Genomic DNA, 21,142 nt, shown 5'->3' with positions numbered 1-21,142 from the left:
CTGAGTCCCTGCCTCTCAGGCCCTCCGTCCAGGGCAGGTGGAGGGTTTGCCACAGCTCCCCACAGCTGCCAGCCTGGCTCTTCTTGTGGCGTGGGCTCCCCAGCTGGGTTCCATGCTGGCCTGGCCGGGGGGGAGGGGGAGTGGGGCCTTGGGGAGGAAAAAGGGGGGGAAGGGGCAGGGGTCTTCCCCTGTGAAAAGCAGACAAGTGAGGCTCCCCCACCCACCCATCCCCGTTGCGGTGCCACTGGTCATTGCTGCGCTGTGACCTGTGGAGCTGTTTAGAGCCCTGCAAATCTGCGGATACACATTTTTTGTATCTGCGCAGGGCTCTAGTTATTAGCAAGACTTCAGGGTTTATTTGTATCTGCAATTAAGGCGATATTTTATTTAGTTTGGAATAATACATGAATTCTATATTTAAAGCAAAATTTGATGCTGGATAGGTTGGCATTTGCAGGCAAATTTCTACCTTTTAATATAAAGATTAGAGATTTGACTTTAACACTAAGAGTACTTCTGAAGGGACAGAAAAAGTGAAGGTGCAGTGCTGGTAAAATTTGTGAAACCTATGAATTTGTTATAGTCTAAAAACTTCTGAAGGCTCCAAGTCATGAGCTCTTCAATACTCTCTCTCCTGTGTTTAAGTAAAATTGGTGAACAATCTTTCCACTTGAGTGGCTCTCTTGAAGCAATTTATGGTTTTTAAGTTTAATGTCTGCTTTTTTTTATCCATGGTGTTTAGTTCAGGGAGCTCAGCTCTACCCTGTTTAGTGTATCTATTTTTGTAATGTTAAGGTGAATAGATATATGTAAATTGTTGATTGTATAGTATCTTCTGATAACCAGTTTGCCTGTAATACAGATTTTCATGTTGAAAAGAATCTAATTGCAAATAACATTTACATAGGATTTATCTTGTATTGTAGAACTAGAAGAGGAATCTCCCATTATAAACTGGTCTTTGGAATTGGGTACGCGTTTGGATAGTAGACTATATGCACTTTGGAATCGGACTGCAGGGGACTGCCTGCTTGATTCAGTACTACAAGCTACCTGGGGCATTTATGACAAGGATTCGGTGCTACGGAAAGCTCTTCATGACAGTTTACATGACTGTTCACATTGGTAAGCTGGTACATTTCTCATGTTAAGTTCAGGAATATTTTTCCAGTAGCATTGAGTGTAATATAGTGATGAACTCATGGATTTATATTTAATTATGTGGAACAAAAGGGATGAATTGCAGCACAGTTGAAGTGTATGTTTAGTTTATCTTTAAAACCAAAAATCCTCCTCTCCCCCCCCCCAAAATAAATAAACCAAAAACTTGTATATTGTGTAAGTTAATGTATTACCAAATAAAATTCTTATTTTCAGTCCTTTTAAATTCCATACAATGTCCTTACCACGAGCTATAGTATGTCGATTACTGCAGCTTTCAAGTTATGCATTTATGTTGTGAAGAGTAGTGAGTTTGTTGTGGACCCATATGTGCTAGTTCTTTATATAGTAACTAAAGTTTTAAGTAACTTAGTTTTTAGTGTGTGGAAAATGTATGTTAAAATGACATCAGGTTGCAAAGTCAAACTCAAAAGTTAAGAAATGTCAGAATTAAAGTTGCTTGTGCAACCTTAACTTGTCCCTCTTGTGCCATATGCATTATGATAGTCACTTTTCCCATAGTTTCCCCATCTCATTCAGTACATAGAATGGACCTTGTTCACTGGATGAGGAGCTCTTCAATATGTTGTTTTCTCTTCATTGTTCCACATCTGGCCTCATGCTTGCCTTACTGCACAGTATTCAAACCCTGCTCTGAAAACAGAATTATTAATGTCCTCATCGGCTTTTCTATGGGGCTTATCACTATAAAATCTGAGTGTTTGTTTAACAAATGTTAATGAACTTGTTTTCATAGCACCACTGTGAGGCCAGGAGGTTGGTGTTAGTCCCATTTCACAAATGGGGAACTAAGGCACAGAGAGATTAAGGTGAAAAGTATCTATCATTCTAACTGCCCAATTTGAAACACTCAAGACTTGATTTTGCAGAGTAGTTAGTATTGTAATAGCATTGCATATGCTCGAAGTCCCGCTCCCATTGACTTCAGTTGTAGCTGTGAATGTTCAGCATTTATGCAAATCAGATCCCAGGTATCTCAAATTCAGCACCCAGAAAATGAAGACCATGCAGTTAGTGACCCACCTATGAACATTTTTGGTTTCAATGACTTGTCTAGCATCACATTAAAAACTCCAGGTGGCAGAGGCAGGGATAGAATCTAGTTCTCCAGGGCAACATACACCTACCTTTACCATGAGAAAGTACTTTCTCTTCTTGCAGTCCTCTGCCTTATTTGGTTACATGCCTTCCAAATTCTGTAACAAAGGAAGCAGGAGTCCTACAGACAAGTTTTCTTTGCTGAACAACCCTGATTCATCCCAAGAGCAGATCCATCCTGCACACTGAATAAGGCAGGGATCCTTTGGGAAAAAATGTGGTCATGTAACTAAAGACTGTCATTTTATTTATTTTATTTATTTATTTATAAAAAAAAGTTAGGAAGTGCCAGAATTAATAAGGTTTTCCATGCAACTTTTATTTATATATATATATATATATATATATATATATATATATATATATATGCGCTCACAAGGGGGCCAAATTAAGGTTGCATGGAAAACCTTATTAATTCTGGCACTTCCTAACTTTTGATTTCTTGACTTTTTTCTTTAAGAACCTAGGAAATTGTTTTTAAAAACACCCTACATTAAAAAGATTAATAAGGTTGCAAACTGAAAAGACAAATTCCATCATATGGTATTCTGTTGACACCTACCTGGTTCATCATCAGGATTGGGACCTTTAGATCCAAAATACTGACATCTGCCATTAGAGCTAATAAAGAAACTGATAGCAGTAGTAGGTTTTCATCTTCTGTGGACCAGCAGTAGAGAGGGAATGGGATACTTTTGCCAGTGTATTTTACAGATATTTGCTGACAGCACAGAAATGGTGAGACTCAGGAATCAAGGGTTCCATTCCAGTCTCTGGAAAGGGGAATATTCTCTAATGGGCACAAACTCTTCTCAAACTTGCCCCTTCTGCCCTGTCCCCTAACAACCTGTCGTTCTCTTCTTTTTTCCCCCCGCACCCCCGCCCCTCCAGTCTTGCGCCTAGCCTCCTTTCCCAGCCATTCTGAGTCTGTCCGCCTGTCTCTTTCCCTCAGTTCCTTGTCCAATCTCACTGGCCTCTTTGTCCAGTTTCTTTCCGTCCCGTCGCGTCGCATGGTCTGTCTCTTTCCCGGCCTGTCTTCATCCCTACACCTTCTTTTTTAGCCATCCAGTCTTTCCATCGCTTCCCATTTCCCACCTCGGCTCCCACGCCATCTTCTTGCCCAGCCAATTCCAGTTTCCCTCTCCCCCCTCGGCTCCCAGTTTTGTTCAGTCATTGTCTGCAACCCCTTCCTGGTCCCAGGTTACTCCTGTATTTGAATTAGGCAACTTCCTTCTACATGCTGCTTGGCTGCTAGCAGGGGTATAATTGAGAGAAAAGAAGAGACAGCGTCCCTTCTTTCCATTCTGGTGCCTGAACACTGCCTGTAAGAGCCAAGGGCTGCAATTTCAGGGAAAGGCCTGCTTAGCCTCTGTCTGAAGCATTCCCAATGTGGGCAGTCTTCAGAATAGCTGTGAAACAGGAGCTCGTATCTAGTGAGCACGAATGAACTGTGGTGTTTTTGTTTGTTTTGTTTGTTTTCCCCCCGCCAGTGACTTGTAACTTAGCCAAATTTGGCTGGATTTTCATAGGAGCAGCACAAGGTACATCTACTCCTCGGAGGAATCCTGCACCAAAAAAAATAAAAAATTCTGTGCACAATATTTTAAAAAGCTACAAAATTCTGCATATTTTATTTGTCAAAATAATATAATCACGCCATTTTCAATTATTTGGTAATTTATTTCAAAATACCTGTCAACAAATATGTCTAACAAAACAGACAACCAAAAGGATTCAGGAAATGTTTTTTGACAAATAAGTTCCTTACTAGGCATATTAATACAGAACTTTGAGTAATAATTAATTTAAACTATAATATAGAAACATATTTCCCGCATCCCTCACAAGCAGTGCAAAGGCTTGGAGTCAGGGGTAACTGAGTTGCTGAAGGAGAGGGAAGTAATTTCTGGGAGTGATCCTGTAGGGATTGTTTGCTGGGTGTGAGTGGGAGAAATATGGAAAAGGTTTTTCGGGAGGGATTGTCAGGGAGTTTGGAGACCGTGGCTGGGAGAGACTGGGCGTCAGTCAGGCACATCTTCACCTGCCCCAATGTGTCCCTCCCCCTGCCTCTGTGTGCACCCCCACTCCCATTCAGCTCTTGCTCCGGTCTGTCTCCCTACTAGCCCGTCTGAACTCCAGTTTGTGACCTCCCCCAGCAGCCTTGTGTGACCCGGTCTGTCCTCCTCCCCCCCCCCTTATCCTTGCCTCCTTGCCCTGTGAGGAATGCAGCTTCTTCTCACTCCCCTGATGGGTTGCTGATTGCTACAGCCAGTGAGCCACCTGCCTCTGTTCTGGTGCCCCAGGTGGGCAAAAGGTGTAACTGCAGAGCCTCTCTGGCAGAATAATGTGTTTTCTGCAGAGTAAAACAAAATCTGTGGGAAACATGAATTCTGTGCATGCACAGTGGTGCAGAATTCCCCCCGGAGTAACTTCCCTGATACAGAGACCATCCCTGCCAAATTTCAAATCCTTGCTCCAAAGCAGGGGAGCACTAGATCTTCTCGGAGAAAAGGTTGCCAGAATTTTTTAACGTGGCAAAACCAGATATTTTTCCCTAGCCTCATTTTTAGAAATGGCTGAACTGTTTTTAGCCAACATTTTCCACACTAATTCAGCAAGAGGAAGATATGGAAAAATTTCACCCAGGTGGTTGGTTTCATGAAGTTATAAGCAGCTGAAAATAGGGGCTTAGAATGAGAAATTTTGGACAACTTTTAATAAATGGTGCAATCCTGCCTTTAATAACATGGCCAGATCTGGTCTGTAGACTGTAATTTGTTTGGTGATTCATTTTACATTTCTGCTTTGTACTAGGGAACATCCAGATGCTGAAAGGTTTTTGATCCAGGTCATTGTCATTGCTTTAATTCATTTTTAGTAGTATGTAGAAGCTAAAGTGAATATATTGAAAAATTGTCATAGCTTCTAGAAGCATTGGTGAAATTGGGCTTGAGTATAATTCATCAAACTTTTGCAAGTAGTTTCACAACTTTCTAATGTTCTTTTGTGATCTTTAATGTTAGGGACTTTAAATAATCCCTCCATGAATTATCATAGCTTGTATTTTTTGGGAAGGAAATAAGTGTTGCCTATATGGTATTATAAATATTGTTGTCAGTGCTTGTATAGAGTTATTGCTCAGATACATGTTTGTAAATTAACAACGGCTTGTAGAAAAAAAAAGATTTACTGAATATTAGTACTGCAAGCTTATTAAACAAGCTTTATTGTTGAGATATTTAGAATTTTGAAACCAAGCTTCCATTTCTTTAAAGTTCTATAATCAGAAACCTTCTATTTGTGTGGAAGACTTGCTTTACTGCACCTACTTCATATAGCCAGTTACCGTATAGTGGAGATTTGAACATGAACTCACCTGTAGTGAATATTGGGTGGTGTGTACTTACTGTCGTCTTATGTTTAAATTTTAAGGTAATCTTGCATCATCATATTTTAGACACCCAAGCATCATCTTTTCCCTAAACAACACTGCTTCATTTCCAAGAATGGACTGTTTTTTGTTTTTGTTTTTTTTATATACTAGCTTCAGGGTCTTTGCTAGCCTTCACTTGTTTAATTAAAAAAAAAAGCCACATATATTTGTGAAGATTGAGTAGGCATGTATAATCTGATTTTAAAAATACATCTCTCACGTTTAGGGATGCAGAAGGAGAGAATTTTGAAACCATCTTGCAGTGTTCTCAGTTGCTGTTTTATTTGGAGTACTGTCTTTTTAGTCGGTATTCAGGAGTGCAGGTACTCCAAAAGAAGTTGCTGAAGGGGAAACAGTAAATGTAGTAATTGGATTTGAATAAAAGCATTTGATAGTTGCACAAAACGTATTCAGAATTGATTCAAATTGGCTTAGATACCTTCAAGTAGAATGAAACTGGCTAAAGAATGCTAAGCCAAATATTACAGTAAACATCATAACATGGAGTTAGTAAGATAAGACTAGCAGAGTACGAGTCCAGTTGTTAATATTTTAACTAATGACCAAGAAGAGGGAGTAAACAGTATATTGTAAGTGAATATGCATCCAGTTGAAAGAGTTAATACTTGTGAGGATATCAACAACGGACAAAACTAGAGATTAGACATATATGGACAGAAAACGGTTCACGTTGGGGGGGGGGGCGGGGGCGGGTAATGCTAACCTAATGAAACCTGGGAAATATAATCCAAAAACTGAAAAGTAGTAATATCATAGTTCAAGGGTGATGGACAGCAGATGAGACAAAAAGGTGCCAGTATTATGATACAACAAAAAATGCGGGCTGCATATACAGAGGCAACCTATTAAATAAGGAGGTTAAAGTCCCTCAATACATTTGTGCAGCTCTGGTATAAATATTACTTTGGGATAATTATTACCAGAAATATGCTGACAAACTAGGAGGAATTGAGAGGAGAACTAAAAAATGACTGGCTGAAGAGACTATCAGGTTAAATATGTGTGGCTTGTTTAGAAGCCAGCATCAGTTAAATTCTGCAGAAGTGGTGTCGACTCTGAAATCAGCAGAGATACTGAGGTGACTAACGGTGCTGAAGTGGAGGGCAGCAAGTGCCACCACAGTAGTAATGATGGCATTGAAAGCAGGAGTACCAAAGAAGTTCCTGGTGCCAAGGAGGTAATTTGTGCTGAGCCCAACACCGGCCCTACTTCTACTTACTGAAGAAGGGAAACATCAGGGTTTGCTGCCATCAGACCCACAGGTTCAGCGGCCCACCCAGCCAACAAAGCCATAAATGATGCAGCCTGGGCAGAGTCCTGAACTAAGGGAGAGGTCGGGACAGAAAGGCAGAGGAGGTCAGTTGCTGCCTGATATGCTGCTGGCACAGAAATAGCTGGTGTTGGCATTACCCTTGTCGGTACTGGACTAAACAGTTACTCCGAGGCCAGAACTGGAGTCAATGGTATGGGGTTCCTGCCCTCCCTGCACTGTATTGGGGAGCAGTTGATGGGACCTGCTCCATCCTGTATGCCAACATTCACACTGTGCTGGTTCACACTCCTTCTGGAGGAGGCAGGCAAGTCCCCACAGGACCTGGAGTGGCCACAATGTGAAGTGGCAGCACTCTTGCAACCTGAGGGCAACCTCCGATCCAATGTAGGCCTTGGAGCTGCAGCAGGCCACATGGCCTATTCAAGCAGATGTTCTTTTAGACGAAGATCCCTTGCCACCTGAGTCTGTGTCATGACCGATTTGCAAATCGAGCACCACTCCTTGATGTTGGCTTTGCCTAAGCACAGCAAGCACCACACGTGGGGATCATTGTTGGGAATCTTTTCCCCAGCAATAGACAATGTTTAAACCCCGTCTTCTCCAATATCATGGTAGCAAGATTCTTAAAAGGGTATCATCTCCATCCTCCAGTCCAAGTGTCTGTTCCTCTGTGGGACCTTAACACAGTCCTAGTGGCTTTAATGGGACCTCCATTTGAGCCCCGGGCATCTTGTCCCTTTCCGCTTTTGTGACAGAAAACTGCATTTCTAGTAGCAATAATGTCCACAAGAAGAGTGGGAGCTGCAGGCTCTGATGGCAGAGCCTTCTTTTACACAATTCTCTGAGGACAGTTACTTTTTGAGCACACCCCAAATTTTTATCTAAAGTGGTTTCTCAAGTTTCATTTGTACCAGATGGTATATTTACCTGTGTTCTTTCCTAAGTCGCATTCATCTTTGGAGGAGCATCATCACCTGATGTCCAATGTATGAAGAAGTCTAGCCTTCTATCTGGACAGGACTAGCCTGCTTCGTGTTTTGCCTCGTCTTTGTGTCTCATGCAGATCATATGAAAGGTAAAGTGGTCTTTTCATAGACCATCTCTAAATGGATAGCATCCTTTATCAAGGCTGCATATGAAATATCTTCAGCTGTGTCTCCTCCGCTCGTGTAGAACGTGAGCTTGTTCTACGAGAGCACAAGCAATGTCAATAGTGTTCCTCAGTGACATTTCAATATTGAACGTTTGCAAGATTGCTACGTGGTCATCCATATGTACATTTATAAACCATTATGCCATTACCACATCTTCCAGGGTGGATGGAGTTTTGGTACGGAGGTCCTGCAATCCTTGTTTAGGTAGACTCCGAGCCCGCCTTCTGGGGTGGGTACTGCTTGTGAGTCATGTAAGTGGAATATACGGCTGCATCTACTCGAAGAAGAAACAACAACGGTTACTTACTGTAACTGTGGTTCTTCAAGATGTGATGCAGACATGTATTCCATGACCCACCCTCTGTCCTCTCTGCATTGAAGTCTAGTCTCTGGGGGTCAGGATCACAGAGTTTTTTTTACTGGCAGCACTGAAAGATCCACACAACTTCTGGCAACATTTTTCTGCATGCCCTCCTAAACTGGCTTCTTGAACAGAAAAACATCTCTAGTTTGCTAGTGACAGCTGCAGATCATTCCACCGTCATGCTTATGGTTAACATAATTTACAAATATATAATTATGCTGCTTTGCAATATCTGAATATTTTAGAATATGGTGCATCTTACCGATGTTAACATATAAGGGTACATCTACACTACAGCGGGGAGTCGATTTAAGATACGCAAATTCAGCTACGTGAATAGCGTAGCTGAATTCGACGTATTACAGCCGACTTACCCCGTTGTGAGGACGGCGGCAAAATCGACTTCTGCCGCTTTTTGTCGGCGGCGCTTACTACCACCTCCGCTGGTAGAGTTAGAGCACCGATTCGGGGATTGATTGTCGCGTCCCGACGGGACGCGATAAATCGATCCCCGAGAGGTCGTTTTCTACCTGCAGATTCAGGCGGGTAGTATAGACCAGGCCTAACTGTCTTTTGATGATTAAAAATCTGTGGTGTCGGAGAAACATTTCAAACATTTTTAGTACTTACCCATTTTTGAAATTAACATACACTTTGTTCTTGATAAAGTCGTTCTTAAAAAAGGTTTTGGATTTCTACCTGAGGGGACTATAATCCTTTTGAATTTGAGACATACCTACTTTACTTGTGTCCTAAACCAATTCACCTGAAAGAAAAAAATCTGCATTCTTCAGATGAGAGAAGAGTAAGGAATTGCTCCTTAAACAGAACATTAAATTTACATGAAATTCAATGCCTTGTTTGTTCCCTATGGAACTACATTTACAAAAAAAAAGGCAATAAGTCTTCAAAATAAACTATGTAAGATGTATCAAATTGGCCATTAGAAGCCTTTCATCAGTTACGATAAGTGCCTCCTGTGGACATTCGATCCCATTCAGTCAGATCTCAAGTGGCTTCTTAGGCAAGGATTATCAGCCTTGTACCAGGTAATTTGCAGACTGACTCTTGTATCATTTCCTTTAATTCATAAAACAGTACAAGATAGCTATTTCACTTCATGGATAGTCTTTGTCAAAGTTTACTGTTGAGCAATCCCAGTAGTTCCTCTGTGGCAGTGGAAAGAATTATCAGAAGAGGATAACTTGTTGCCTTACTGTCAATTGGTCTTCTTACAACATTATATTGAAAGGACTCTTTGTTGTGTATTTTCTCAGAGACATGCATAAAATAGCACAGCTTGGTTAACTGTCTGCTAAGGAAACTTGTTTATAAACAGCAGTCACATAGATGGTATTAAAATATTAGCTTAGTTGCTTCCTTTTCATGATAGGACCAGTCGTATGCAAACTCTGAATTAGTTCTCCTAGCATCCATCAACTATTTACAGGTAAGCTACAGCTGGTCTGCCTCCTTGGGACTTGGAGTTCTGTTTTTCTGATGCACAGTCTGTTTCTGCCCAATGGAAATTGCCAGCATAGAAGAGTTTAGATTTAAAGTTTCACACAATTCCTTTTAAAATTGTTTTTGCAAGATTGAAATAGGAAACACATTCTATTCTTTCATAAACGTTGACTCTTAAGCTCTAAAATATTACCATCAGTTGTTGTATGACTCACTTATTCTCAAAAATCAAACTACTATCTTACTTGCTTTACCTCTTCTTCTTGCTGCCCACTGTTCTAGGTTTTACACCCGTTGGAAAGAGTGGGAGTCATGGTACTCCCAAAGCTTTGGTTTACATTTCTCACTGCGAGAGGAACAGTGGCAGGAAGATTGGGCGTTTATACTCTCTCTTGCTAGTCAGGTAAGAAAATTTTCTTTAAAATCTTACTCTAGGAAGGGATGTAGAATCTGAAGAGCAATTTCATAAACTTGCATTATTCTTGATTCAGCCCAGAGTTTTGGGTTATTAAAGAAAACATCAACCATTTTTCTTACACCAGAAATCGCTAAGTGTTATGGATAAGGTCTTCTCCACAAGAATAAACTGTGAAATTGTATTTGAAAATTGAATTTATAATTTCTGAGTTTACTGGTAGCATCAACAGTTTTGCTGAAAGGTTATTTTTCTTATCTGGTAGGATGAAACTTGTAGGAAATGGGGCACCAGTTTCTGTTCTGTTTAATGACCTGCCTCCTTCCCCAAACACCTTAAGTAATTGTAGAGAATGAACATGTCTACAGACTTTTTGTGAGCTTGAAACACTAAAGCACTGGCAAATTAAGAGATTGCATTTCATAATCCAGTGCTCATGTGCCAAGTGCATTTTTAAACCTTTATAACTGTGGTAAAGTAAACCATATTTTCAGACTCTCTAAATGACATATCTACAACCTAGACACGATCTCCCTGTCAAATTTCCATCTTCTACTGGTGTGTTAGAACAGCTAAAATTTACATTTTTTCCCCACTATTGGAAAAAGAGTATTTGTTTTTATTTTTCTCAAATGTCTGAGTTTTTTGGTCTCAAACTTTGCATAAAACTTCACACATGAACACAGAACAAGCCTGTTGTATTAAAAAAAAAAATCAGGGAAAAATAATAAGCAACTGAAAATAGCCTATTTAAAAAAGAATGCTTGTGCAACCTCGGTTATAGGTGCATTTTCCCTGTAATATTTAAATACTGTCCATGTTACAAAATATGTTGGTCAATCACTTGAGTATTCTAACTTTAGGTAGGTAAACTTCCTGCAAGTGAAACATTCCAGAAAAATATTTGATTATGGAAATCTAAATGACAGCCATGACTTCAACAAAATTTTAGTTGGATGAAAATCTGGTTTTATGGAGTTCATACAGAAGCTGCTTTGTCAATCAAGTTAAACAGAAGTAAATGTTAGATCAAAGTTCTGTTTCAAGTATTGTCTGTCTTTTTTTCTTTGGTATAGCCTGGAGCAAGTTTGGAGCAGACACATATTTTTGTACTTGCACATATTCTTAGAAGACCAATTATAGTTTATGGAGTAAAGTATTATAAGAGTTTCCGGGGAGAAACGTTAGGATATACCCGTTTTCAAGGTAAGCCTCGATACCTAATTATAATTTGTACTTCTTTAAAAATGGGTTTTAAAAGAGTCTGAAAGCAGCTTGATATAAGATTCTAGTGGAAGGGAGGTGGAGTGACTTTATACAAAAGTAGCTGTTGTTTTAAGCCTCTAATTCTTATAAACCTGTGCGTTCAACCAGTGGTTTAACTCCTTGGTAGGGGAGGCTGATTATCAAAGTACAAGATTTGCTGGCAGCAGACATGTGCAGCCAGAGTGAAAGGATGAATGTTTTAAATGCCACTTAACACATTCTTTATGGACTTGTTAATTGCATCCAGTTTATTGAGGATCATTATTACATTTTTAGAAGCCAGGAGAAATGTGTAGAATAATGAAGGTGGTGCTGCACTATTATAAAAAGTGATTTTCAGGGGTGCAGCTTACCCCCATTTCAAACAGAAAATCCGTCTGCATTTTGTTTAGTCAATGTTACTGTTGTAGTACATAATGGTACAATATGGTTATGTGAGAAACAATTGCAATGCTTCACTAAACACTGGATTAATGGAACTCTGCAGAGTCTTAGGTAATGGAAAACCACTTATAGAAGATCCTTGCCTGAAGTACAAAACACACAGATTTTAAAAAATGAAGTAATTCATAAATGGTAAGAAGTAAATTAATTTCATAATGAAATACTATTAACCATAATTATATAGGCCAGGCTATTTCTAAATGATTGGTTTCCCCTTTAGATTTAGCAAGTACAGAACTCATCTCATTAGCATTTTCATTGTGTTTGTGCATCATCAGGAAATCTTGACTCCAAATGTTAAGGGGTTAATAGAAAAAGTCTGAGGGCTAGGAACTGTAATGAACATTCCTGGTGGTTCTGAACTGGGATCCTTAGTAAAATTCAAATAGTCTTGTCATTATTAGGTTTATTTTTAAGATGAATGCAATTGCCAAGGGCATTTTCCTGCTTTCCAGTTCCTTGTGGGGAGAGGAGTACCTTTTAAAAGTTGCAACATGTTAAGAAACTATTAAAGATGTTTTCTAACCTGTGGCTTAATGGAAGGGCCAGCAGAAATCTGTAGAAATTTTTGTCCTATTCTGTTCTTCTCAGATCTACAGATTTTTTTTTTTGTTTGTTTAATATTAAACTGGAAAGAGCAGTCCACAAAACCTGTTTCAACTATATCTTCATCTGTGGTACACGTGTAATATATTTTGCATTGTTTAGCATTTAGCACAGTGGGATTCTGGTCCACGATTGGGGCTCCCAGGCATTATTGCAGTATAAATAATTAGAATCCCTAGCTCCATGTATATCAGGTTATTAGAAGTTATAATAATTCAGTTTATAACTAAACTGATGTATTTGTATTTTACATGCACTGAAGGCGTTTGTTCAGTGCCTTTTATAAATTGGAGGGATTGTGGGGGAGATCATCATTCAAATAATAGTCTCACAACAAAGTGGGAGACCTAAACTGAACTCTGGACTCCCACTTTTACTCCCCAGGCTTATAAAAGCTAGGAGTTACAAAGGTATCTGCTGGGTAGCCTTGAGGACTAAGCGGCATGCCTTGTCACTCCACAGCGCCCCCCTCTCACGTGATTTGCGCTGCAGCCTATAGGAACAGTTAAAGGAGTCATCCTCTGGGCTAGAGGTAAGATTCATATTAAGGTAGCTAGAAAAGATGAAAGGGGGTAATAAAAAAAATAAGGTTGGAATAGCAGAGGAAATGGTAGTGTTTCTGGTATTTTTCCATTCTTGATCAAACATTGAACCATAAAGTTGGCATCTTGCCTTCAGCAGTGGCCAATTGTTTTGCCAAGTACTTTACCTCAACCTCTGTATAGAATACAGTTGGTTATGAGGGAGATTCCTTCTTGACCCCATTCCAATACCTTACATTCTGAAGTATGAAATTAGATGACCCATCTTTTAGTATGAATAACTACAAAAGATATTTCTGGTCATCCTACAATCTGTTTGTAACCATCTGTAGCAATTAATTCCATAGACTTTCTGCCATTATGTGTGATTGATCTCTTGTTTATGTAGTATGAGGTGATAAAATAGATGCTGACCAGTTCTAAAAAAAAATAATTTTTTTTAACCGAACTTGTAATCGTGCATTCCTCAATTAATTTTCCATCTTTCCTGCTCAGTTTTCTAGGTAAAGAGGAGCCCAGCCTTTGTCGAATGAATGTAAATATGTTACTTTGTTTAACTGTCTCTAGTTCATTAGACTCACATCTGTGTATATCCAGTGGTGTACGTTCAACTTTGCCTAGATGCTAACATATAAATATTTCAGTGATTTGGAAATGAACACCTAAGGGTGAATGGAGATGAAGGGCATGTATATGATGTCTTTGCTATTGCTTCTCTGCTACGCTTAGCAATTTCCATCAAGACAAACAGCACACTGATTGATAGTTTCAAAAATTCCCTTTGTATAAGAGATTGAACAGAGAATTTCTTTTTACAATTAAAAACACCCAATTTGTAGAAGGCAGTAAATATTGAAATGTTGAGGGACTCCAACATTGCAGAATTAGACTTTGTATTTACCACTTTCTAGTAGCTTTCACATAACCTGTGAGCTAGTTGTCTTTGGTTTTGGGCAGCTTTGCAAAACTTAACTTACCTGGGACCAGAGATCTTTTTAATGGGTGATTTAAAGTATGTTTATTTTTTTCATTATGCCTTGAAAAGATTTTTGTGCCTTGGCTAGTAAAGTTTCATTGCAGTTTTACCAAGTTGGTTTAGAGAGAGAGTGTGTGTGTGTGTGTGTGTGGGGGGGGGGAAGCGTAAATGGAGGGGGAAAGATGTGATTGAGCTAGTTGTGCCAGCCAAAACTAATGCTTTAATATGGACTTTTAGTGCCTTCCATTTGAGACCGGAAACTAAGGCAGATATGCTGTGACTTGCCCAGGATCACAGCAGTTCGAGAATTGTCTATAATAGGATCCAAATCTTCTGACTTTCTCTTGGTCTATCTACAGGACAGCACTGCTGTCACTCCAATAACAGCAAATTGGTTCCCAAAAGTGCAACTGACCTTTTAGTATTTTGGTTAAATATTAAAAATGTTATTGAGGGTACCATTTACTCAGCCTAAATACTACACCAGGATGTGTACACTTCAAGACATAACCATGAAATTTTTGAAAATAAGGTAGCATTCTGAAGTTAGTTCTCATGTATTCTTGAGACTTAAATTCTGGATTTGATGGCTTCCAGCATAGACATCGTTCTTAAAGTCTTGCATCCTTTGTTTTCTGTAACTTATCTTGCTGACTACTCCGAGACTGTCCCAACTCAACCTGTATCTTTTACAAACTCATTATTTAGCTGATAATCAGATCCTTTTTATAAATCTTAATGCTAGCAGTTCTTTCTAACAGCATTTATGTGAATGTTATGTGGTTTCTTGGTTTAAGAAAAGAAAAGAATAATGATGCTGTTATTCTCAATAAACTCATCCACTATTTGGATACACTGAAACTGAGGTAAGTGTCTCTCAGTCACTACCTGTTTGGCAAAGTAGCTACATTGGTTTGGTATGTGGGAAAATGTGTTAATCAATTTACAGAACTTTTTAAAAATGTTTAAGAGAAAATTAGTTTGAGCTGAATATTTCTTGTAAACCATATATTCTTCGTGGCGTGCTTGCTCATGTTGATTCCAAGTAGGCGTGCGCGCGCAGCATGCAGAGTCGTCGGAAGGTTTTTTCCCCCTAGCAGTACCCATCTTGTCGTCTGTGGAGTCTCCCGTGGAGTTGTGCCTTCATGGTGGTGTATATAGGTCTCTGCCAACCTGCCGCCTCTTCAGTTCCTTCTTGCCACCAGCAACAGTCATTGGAGCTGCATCTCTCTCTTGCCTCAGCAAGCGTTTCCCCTAGTGATCGGACTTTTGATTATCCTGTAAATAATTCATTAGTTAGTGTTAGTCTTAGTAGTTAGATAGATAGAAGTGGGGGGTTCCCAACCTCAGTTCCCTCCCCTCTTGGGGTTCAGGACCAAGGGTTTAAGCCATGTGGGACCTGCCACAATTCTATGCCAATGGGTTCTGCCATAAGTGTCTGGGGGAGGCACATCAGACAGATCGCTGCAAGATCTGCAAAGGGTTCCGCCTAAGAACAAAGAAGGAAATGGATTTCAGGCTCAAACAATTCCTTATGGAGGCAGCCCTCCGTCCCCAGCCGGCTCTGAGCCAACAGGACTCGGTACCGAGCACCTCCGTGTGGTGCGCTCCAGCCTCCGTTAGAGAGACTTCACCGAGGAAGGACTCTAGGCATAGAGACCCTCGGCACCGACACTCCCTGCTGCCAAAGCCCACAGAGGCAACACGGCACTGCTCATGCTCACCAGTGCCGCATAAGTGGCACAAGAAGACAGAGGGTGCTCACCCACGGTGAGAGCAGCCGGGTCTGACAGTGCTACCGCTGTGTGTCCCACACGGGGGTTCCCGGCACCGGTCTCGCAGGAGCTGGCACAGTCAACTTCGGGCCTGCAAAAGGGTCTGTCGAGTCTGGTACTATTGGATTCTCCTGCTACAGATGCCAGATGGAGGATCTGGAGCTCCCTTCTCCCCCTCTCCGCGTCCCCTCCTCCCCCCACCCCCGACACATTCGAGGCAGCCAGGAACTTGATTGCCATGACGGCTGCACAGTTGTCCGCCAGCTGAGACAGACCTCCAGCACTACAAGGTATGGTGCCGTCTAGAGGCAAGCCCACGATGATGAGGAACCACTCGCCTTCTCCGGCACCACCATGGTCTCCACGCTCAAGGTCCCAGTCATCGGACTTGGAGGCAGAGTCCTACTATTCCAGGTGCAGTCGGCACCAATTTGAGTGGTGCTGCTACAGACAGGAGGCGGGGATGGTGCTGTGGCAGGCGCAGTGGCAGGGGCCCACGCAGTGGCCTTTCTGGACCCCGGGGGCATACCATCAGGCCCAGGGCATGTACTCCAGGGGTTCCCAGTCCATAAATTCAGAAGGACGTGTCTCTTTACCACCTCGGGACTGTCCCCTGCCTCCTGGCACCGAGACGGCTTTGGTCCATGATGCAGAGCCCTGTCCACTTTCTGACTTCACCACTGGCACCAAAGCCGCTGTCTGCGCCGAACAGCATGGTACTGCGCAGGACACATTGAGGGAGCCGGAGGGACGTGAGGGCCTAGTACCATCTAGAGCTTCGTCGTCCTTGCTAGGCGGTGGCAGGGTCTTCATCCTCTGGGCCGCCCTCCATTGATGGTAGAGTGCACCAAAAACTGTTGCGTAGGGTGGCCCATAACATGGGCTACAGGCCAAGGAGGTGGTTGAGTTTGAGGACCCCATGGTGGACATATTAACCCCATAGGAGACATCCACCCTTTAAAACTATTCATATCACTACGAAAACCTTGTGGCAGACTCCTGCCTCCATTTCCCCTACAAGTAAGGGGGTGGAGAGGAAGTATTTCGTCCCCTCTAAGGACTACAAATATTTGCTCATCAACGGCTGGGTTCGCTGGTCGTAGCGGCGGTGAATGAAAGAAAGATGGGCAACAGGGCCCAACTCCATAATCCAAGGACTTGAATAAGCTGGACCTGTTTGGCAAGAAGGTGTACTCTACTGGGGTGGGGGTGGAGATGGGGTTCCAGCTTCGGATTGCTAACCAGCAAGCAATCCTCAGTAGATACAATTTCAATTCATGGGACTCTATATTGAAATTTAAGGAGTTAGTCCTGTCAGACTCCAGAGCGGAGTTTGCTGCCATAATAGAGGAGGGCAAGACAGCGGCACAGACCTCTTTACATGCCTCACTAGACACAGCAGACTTGGCCATGCAGACCATGTCCTCTGCCATAGCCATGAGGAGGAGCTCATGGCTCCAGGTGTCGGGTTTCCAACAAACAATTCAGGACTTGCCCTTTGCTGGCATGGGGCAGTTCTCGGAGCAGACAGACTCTGTACATTGAAATCATTGGGCCTGCATAGCCTCGCCACCTAGCAGAAACACTTTAAGCCCCAACTTCCTCTATGCTTCTACCCTCCCCAGCCTAGGCAGGACTTCTCCAGGAAGAGGGTCAGGAGTGGCAGGCGAAAGCCTCCCCATCCACTGCCCAGTCAAGGCCAGAGCTCAGCGAGGCAGTCATCAGGCTCCAAGCAAGCCTTCTGACGGCGCACCCGGGGGCGACACACCAGTCCACTCACCGGATCCTTCATCCTGTTTTCTGAATCGTCTGTCCCACTTCTACTGTGCATGGTCCCAGATAAACTCAGATTGCTGGGTCCTTTGCACCATAAAAGTGGGATATTCTCTCCAGTTCTGCTCCTCCTCCCTTCCCCGTCCCTCTTCAGGGACCCTTCTCACGAGCAACTCCTCATGCAGGAGGTTCAGATGCTCCTCGCCATGGGAGCAGTGGAGGTGGCTCCTCAGGAGCTAAGGGGCAAGGGATTCTACTACCAATGTTTTCTAATCCCCTAAAGCCAAAGGCGGTCTCAGACCCATTCTTGATCTACGAGGCTGCAACAGATTCATGAAGAAGTTACGGTTCCACATGGTCTCTTTGACTGCCATCATCCAGTCTCTGTATCTGGGAGACTGGTATGCCACCCTCGACCTGAAGGACGCATACTTCCATATATCGATCATTCCAGCCCACAGATGCTTTCTCAGGTTTGTGGTGAACCACAAGCATTACCAGTTTACGGTCCTCCCCTTTGGTCAGTCAGCAGCCCCTCGAGTTTTTACCAAGTGCATGGCAGTCGTAGCTGCCTTCTTAAGAGGAAGGCAGGTGCAGGTCTTCCCATACCTCAAAGACTGGCTGGTCAGAGGCTGCTTCAGGATGCAAGTGGAGCAATACATCCCCTTGATGAGATCCACCTTTGACAGGCTGAGTCTCCTTCTGAACGTACACAAATTAACATTATCCCCTATTCAGAGAATAAAGTTCTTTGGGGGCAGTGTTGGACTCGGGTCAGGCCAGAACCTTCCTGCCAGAGTCTCATTTTCGGACAATGCAAGACATCGTACAAGGCTTCAAGCAATACCCCCACCACCACAGCGAGGAATTGCTTGAAGCTCCTCGGACATATGGCAGCTTGTACATAAGTGGTACAACACGCAAGGCTGAGACTCGGACCTCTCCAGGCCTGCCTTGTATCAACTTACCGGCCATGGTGCGACAACCTGGACAAAGTGGTTACACTTCCACCGCCAGTTCTCGGGGTCTCTCCAGTGGTGGCTTAACCCACAGGCAGTGGTATCCGTGTGGGTCCCCTTCACCAAACCACAGCCCTAGCTGACCCTGGTCACAGATGTGTCAGCATTGGGGTGGGATGCTCATCTGGGAGAATTCAGGACCCAAGCTCTTTGGTTGCAAGACAAGATCTCACTTTGCATCAATGTCAAGGAGCTTGGAAGTATCCTTCCTCCCAGGTTCTCAGAATGAGCTGATGGACTATCTCTCAGCAGGTCCTTCCACAACCATAACAGTCCATTTGCCCGGACGTGGTGAACAGTATTTTCCAAAGGTGCAGAGTTCCCCAGATGGACCTGTTTGCCACAAAAAGCAACAGCCTGCAGTTCTGTCCCTTCCAGAACCACGGCCTAGGCTCCCTTGCAGACATGTTCCTCCTCCCTTGGATGGACCAACTGTTGTACATGTTCCCACCTTTCCCATTTGTCCACAAGATGCTGCTCAAGATCCACAGGGAGCGGGCCTCAGTCATACGATAGTGCCAGCCTGTCCTCGCCAGCACTGGTATACCATTGTGGAAGCAGAGGAAGAACTGACAGGAAGGGGATGCAATGCATGACAGTTCTTTCTCTGCTTCCACACCATGCTCCTGGACCTATCGGTGGACAACCCAGTCACATTGCCCTTGCTTCTGGATGTGATCACTTAAGATCACGGCTGTCTCCAGCATAGAGTCTCTCCACCTTCCTGGTTAAACCCAGTAAAACTAATGTGCTCTGAGCTTGTTAGGGAGGTTCTCCTTGGCAGTAGGAAACCCTCCACCAGGGCCACCTACCTGGCCAAGTGGAAGAGATTCTTGATCTGGTGTTCGCAGGGATGCACCCTTCCGACACAGGCACCAATACCTCTCATTTTAGACTATGTACTGCATTTAAAGAAGCAGGGCCTGTCGGTCTCATCAATAAGGGTTCACCTAGCTGCCATTTTGGCATTCCACCCAGGAGTAGTTGGCTGATCAGTCTTCTCCAACCTGACGGTTGGTTGGTTGGTTTCTTAAAGGTCTCAGCAGATTATAGCCACAGGTTAGCCAGCCGATTCCGTCTTGGGACCTTAATCTAGTTCTTTCAAGACTAATGGCCCTGCTTCGAGCTCCTAGCGACTTGCTCATTACTTTACCTGTCATGGAAGATGGCATTCCTGGTCACAATAACATCAGCTAGGAGAATGTCCGCGCTTAAGACCTTAACTTCCAAGTCTTCTTACACCATTCCTTATAAGAACAAGGTGCAACTTAGGCCTCACCCAGCCTTTCTCCCGAAGGTCGTCTCTCAGTTTCATGCCCATGAGGACATTTTTCTACCAGGCTTTTACCCTAAGCCACACGCTAACAGTTGGGAGCAAAGGCTCCACTCCTTGGTTGTTCGGCGAGCATTGGCCTTTTATATTGAACACACAAAGCCGTTTCGTGAGTCGAACCAGCTGTTCGTCGCAGTAGCAGACAGGATGAAGGGACTCCTGTCTTCTCAAAGAATTTAATTGTGGATCACGTCCTGTCAGGTTACAATTTAGCAGAGATACCTGCCCCTGCACTAACAGCACATTCTCCTCCGTGGCATTCCTAGCTCAGGTCCCGATCGAGGAGATCTGCAGGGCCGCGACATGGTTGTCGGTCCACATGTTCCTCTCATTCTGCTATTACCCAGCATGCCAGGGACACTGCAGTATTTGGCAGAGCAAGCCAATGGATTTGGGGATTCTTTTCACTAGAGCACAGCTTCCTGCATGACAGCTGTGGAAGTCTATCGGTGGCAGCTGATGGTGTGCAGCTGGTGCTTTCCTCCTTGATCTTAGTTAGTCCTCTCACAGACCCTGTCATCAGTGATGTGAGAGTAGGCCCCCATGAAATCCTAAATCTGAGCTAAAAGTTAACTGCCAAACTTTGCAGGCGGAGGTGGGGCTGGAGAGGACCTAAATGATTCTATGGGAGATGAGAACAGCCTTTTAATATTTTTCATTGTATCTGTGGTGGAAGACGAGGGTCAATTCATAATGTTGCATATCTGAGATCTCCTGGTTTTGATATGGGGGTAAAGACAGACAACTGAAATGTCCTTGCTTTTCTTGTTTTGTCTTATAATTTTCATGCTACTTAGTTTCTTCTGAAAATTGGAAATTAAATTGTAATTAGCATCTTTTGACATGGAAGCACTCAATCTAATAAATTAGTTTCCCATTAATGCTTCATCGGTTTGGGACTTCATATATTTTTAATATCAGTATTTGGTTTACTGAAGTCATTTGCCTAAATATGCGTGCAGAATTAATTCTGAGGAATTGCAAAAAATTTTGTTTTTTGGTAA

At 42.8% G+C, this 21,142-nt stretch overlaps 1 protein-coding gene across 3 annotated transcripts in view; it reads left to right on the top strand.

The window, feature by feature from the left end:
- The window catches only part of ZRANB1 (zinc finger RANBP2-type containing 1), an 81,308-nt gene that overhangs the window by 51,417 nt on the left and 8,749 nt on the right, over positions 1-21,142 (top strand). For all 3 annotated transcript variants that reach the window (XM_005305864.5, XM_065553552.1, XM_042855382.2), the window contains 3 exons: positions 927-1,125; positions 10,272-10,392; positions 11,481-11,610. In XM_005305864.5, coding sequence (XP_005305921.1) covers positions 927-1,125; positions 10,272-10,392; positions 11,481-11,610 — 450 coding nt within the window. The remainder of the gene's footprint in view (positions 1-926; positions 1,126-10,271; positions 10,393-11,480; positions 11,611-21,142) is intronic.

This window comes from Chrysemys picta, chromosome 7 (assembly GCF_011386835.1).
Source record: "Chrysemys picta bellii isolate R12L10 chromosome 7, ASM1138683v2, whole genome shotgun sequence".
NCBI classification, from domain to species: Eukaryota; Metazoa; Chordata; order Testudines; family Emydidae; genus Chrysemys; species Chrysemys picta.
Note: the sequence above shows the minus strand (reverse complement) of the source record. Positions and strands in the feature narration are given on the sequence as shown.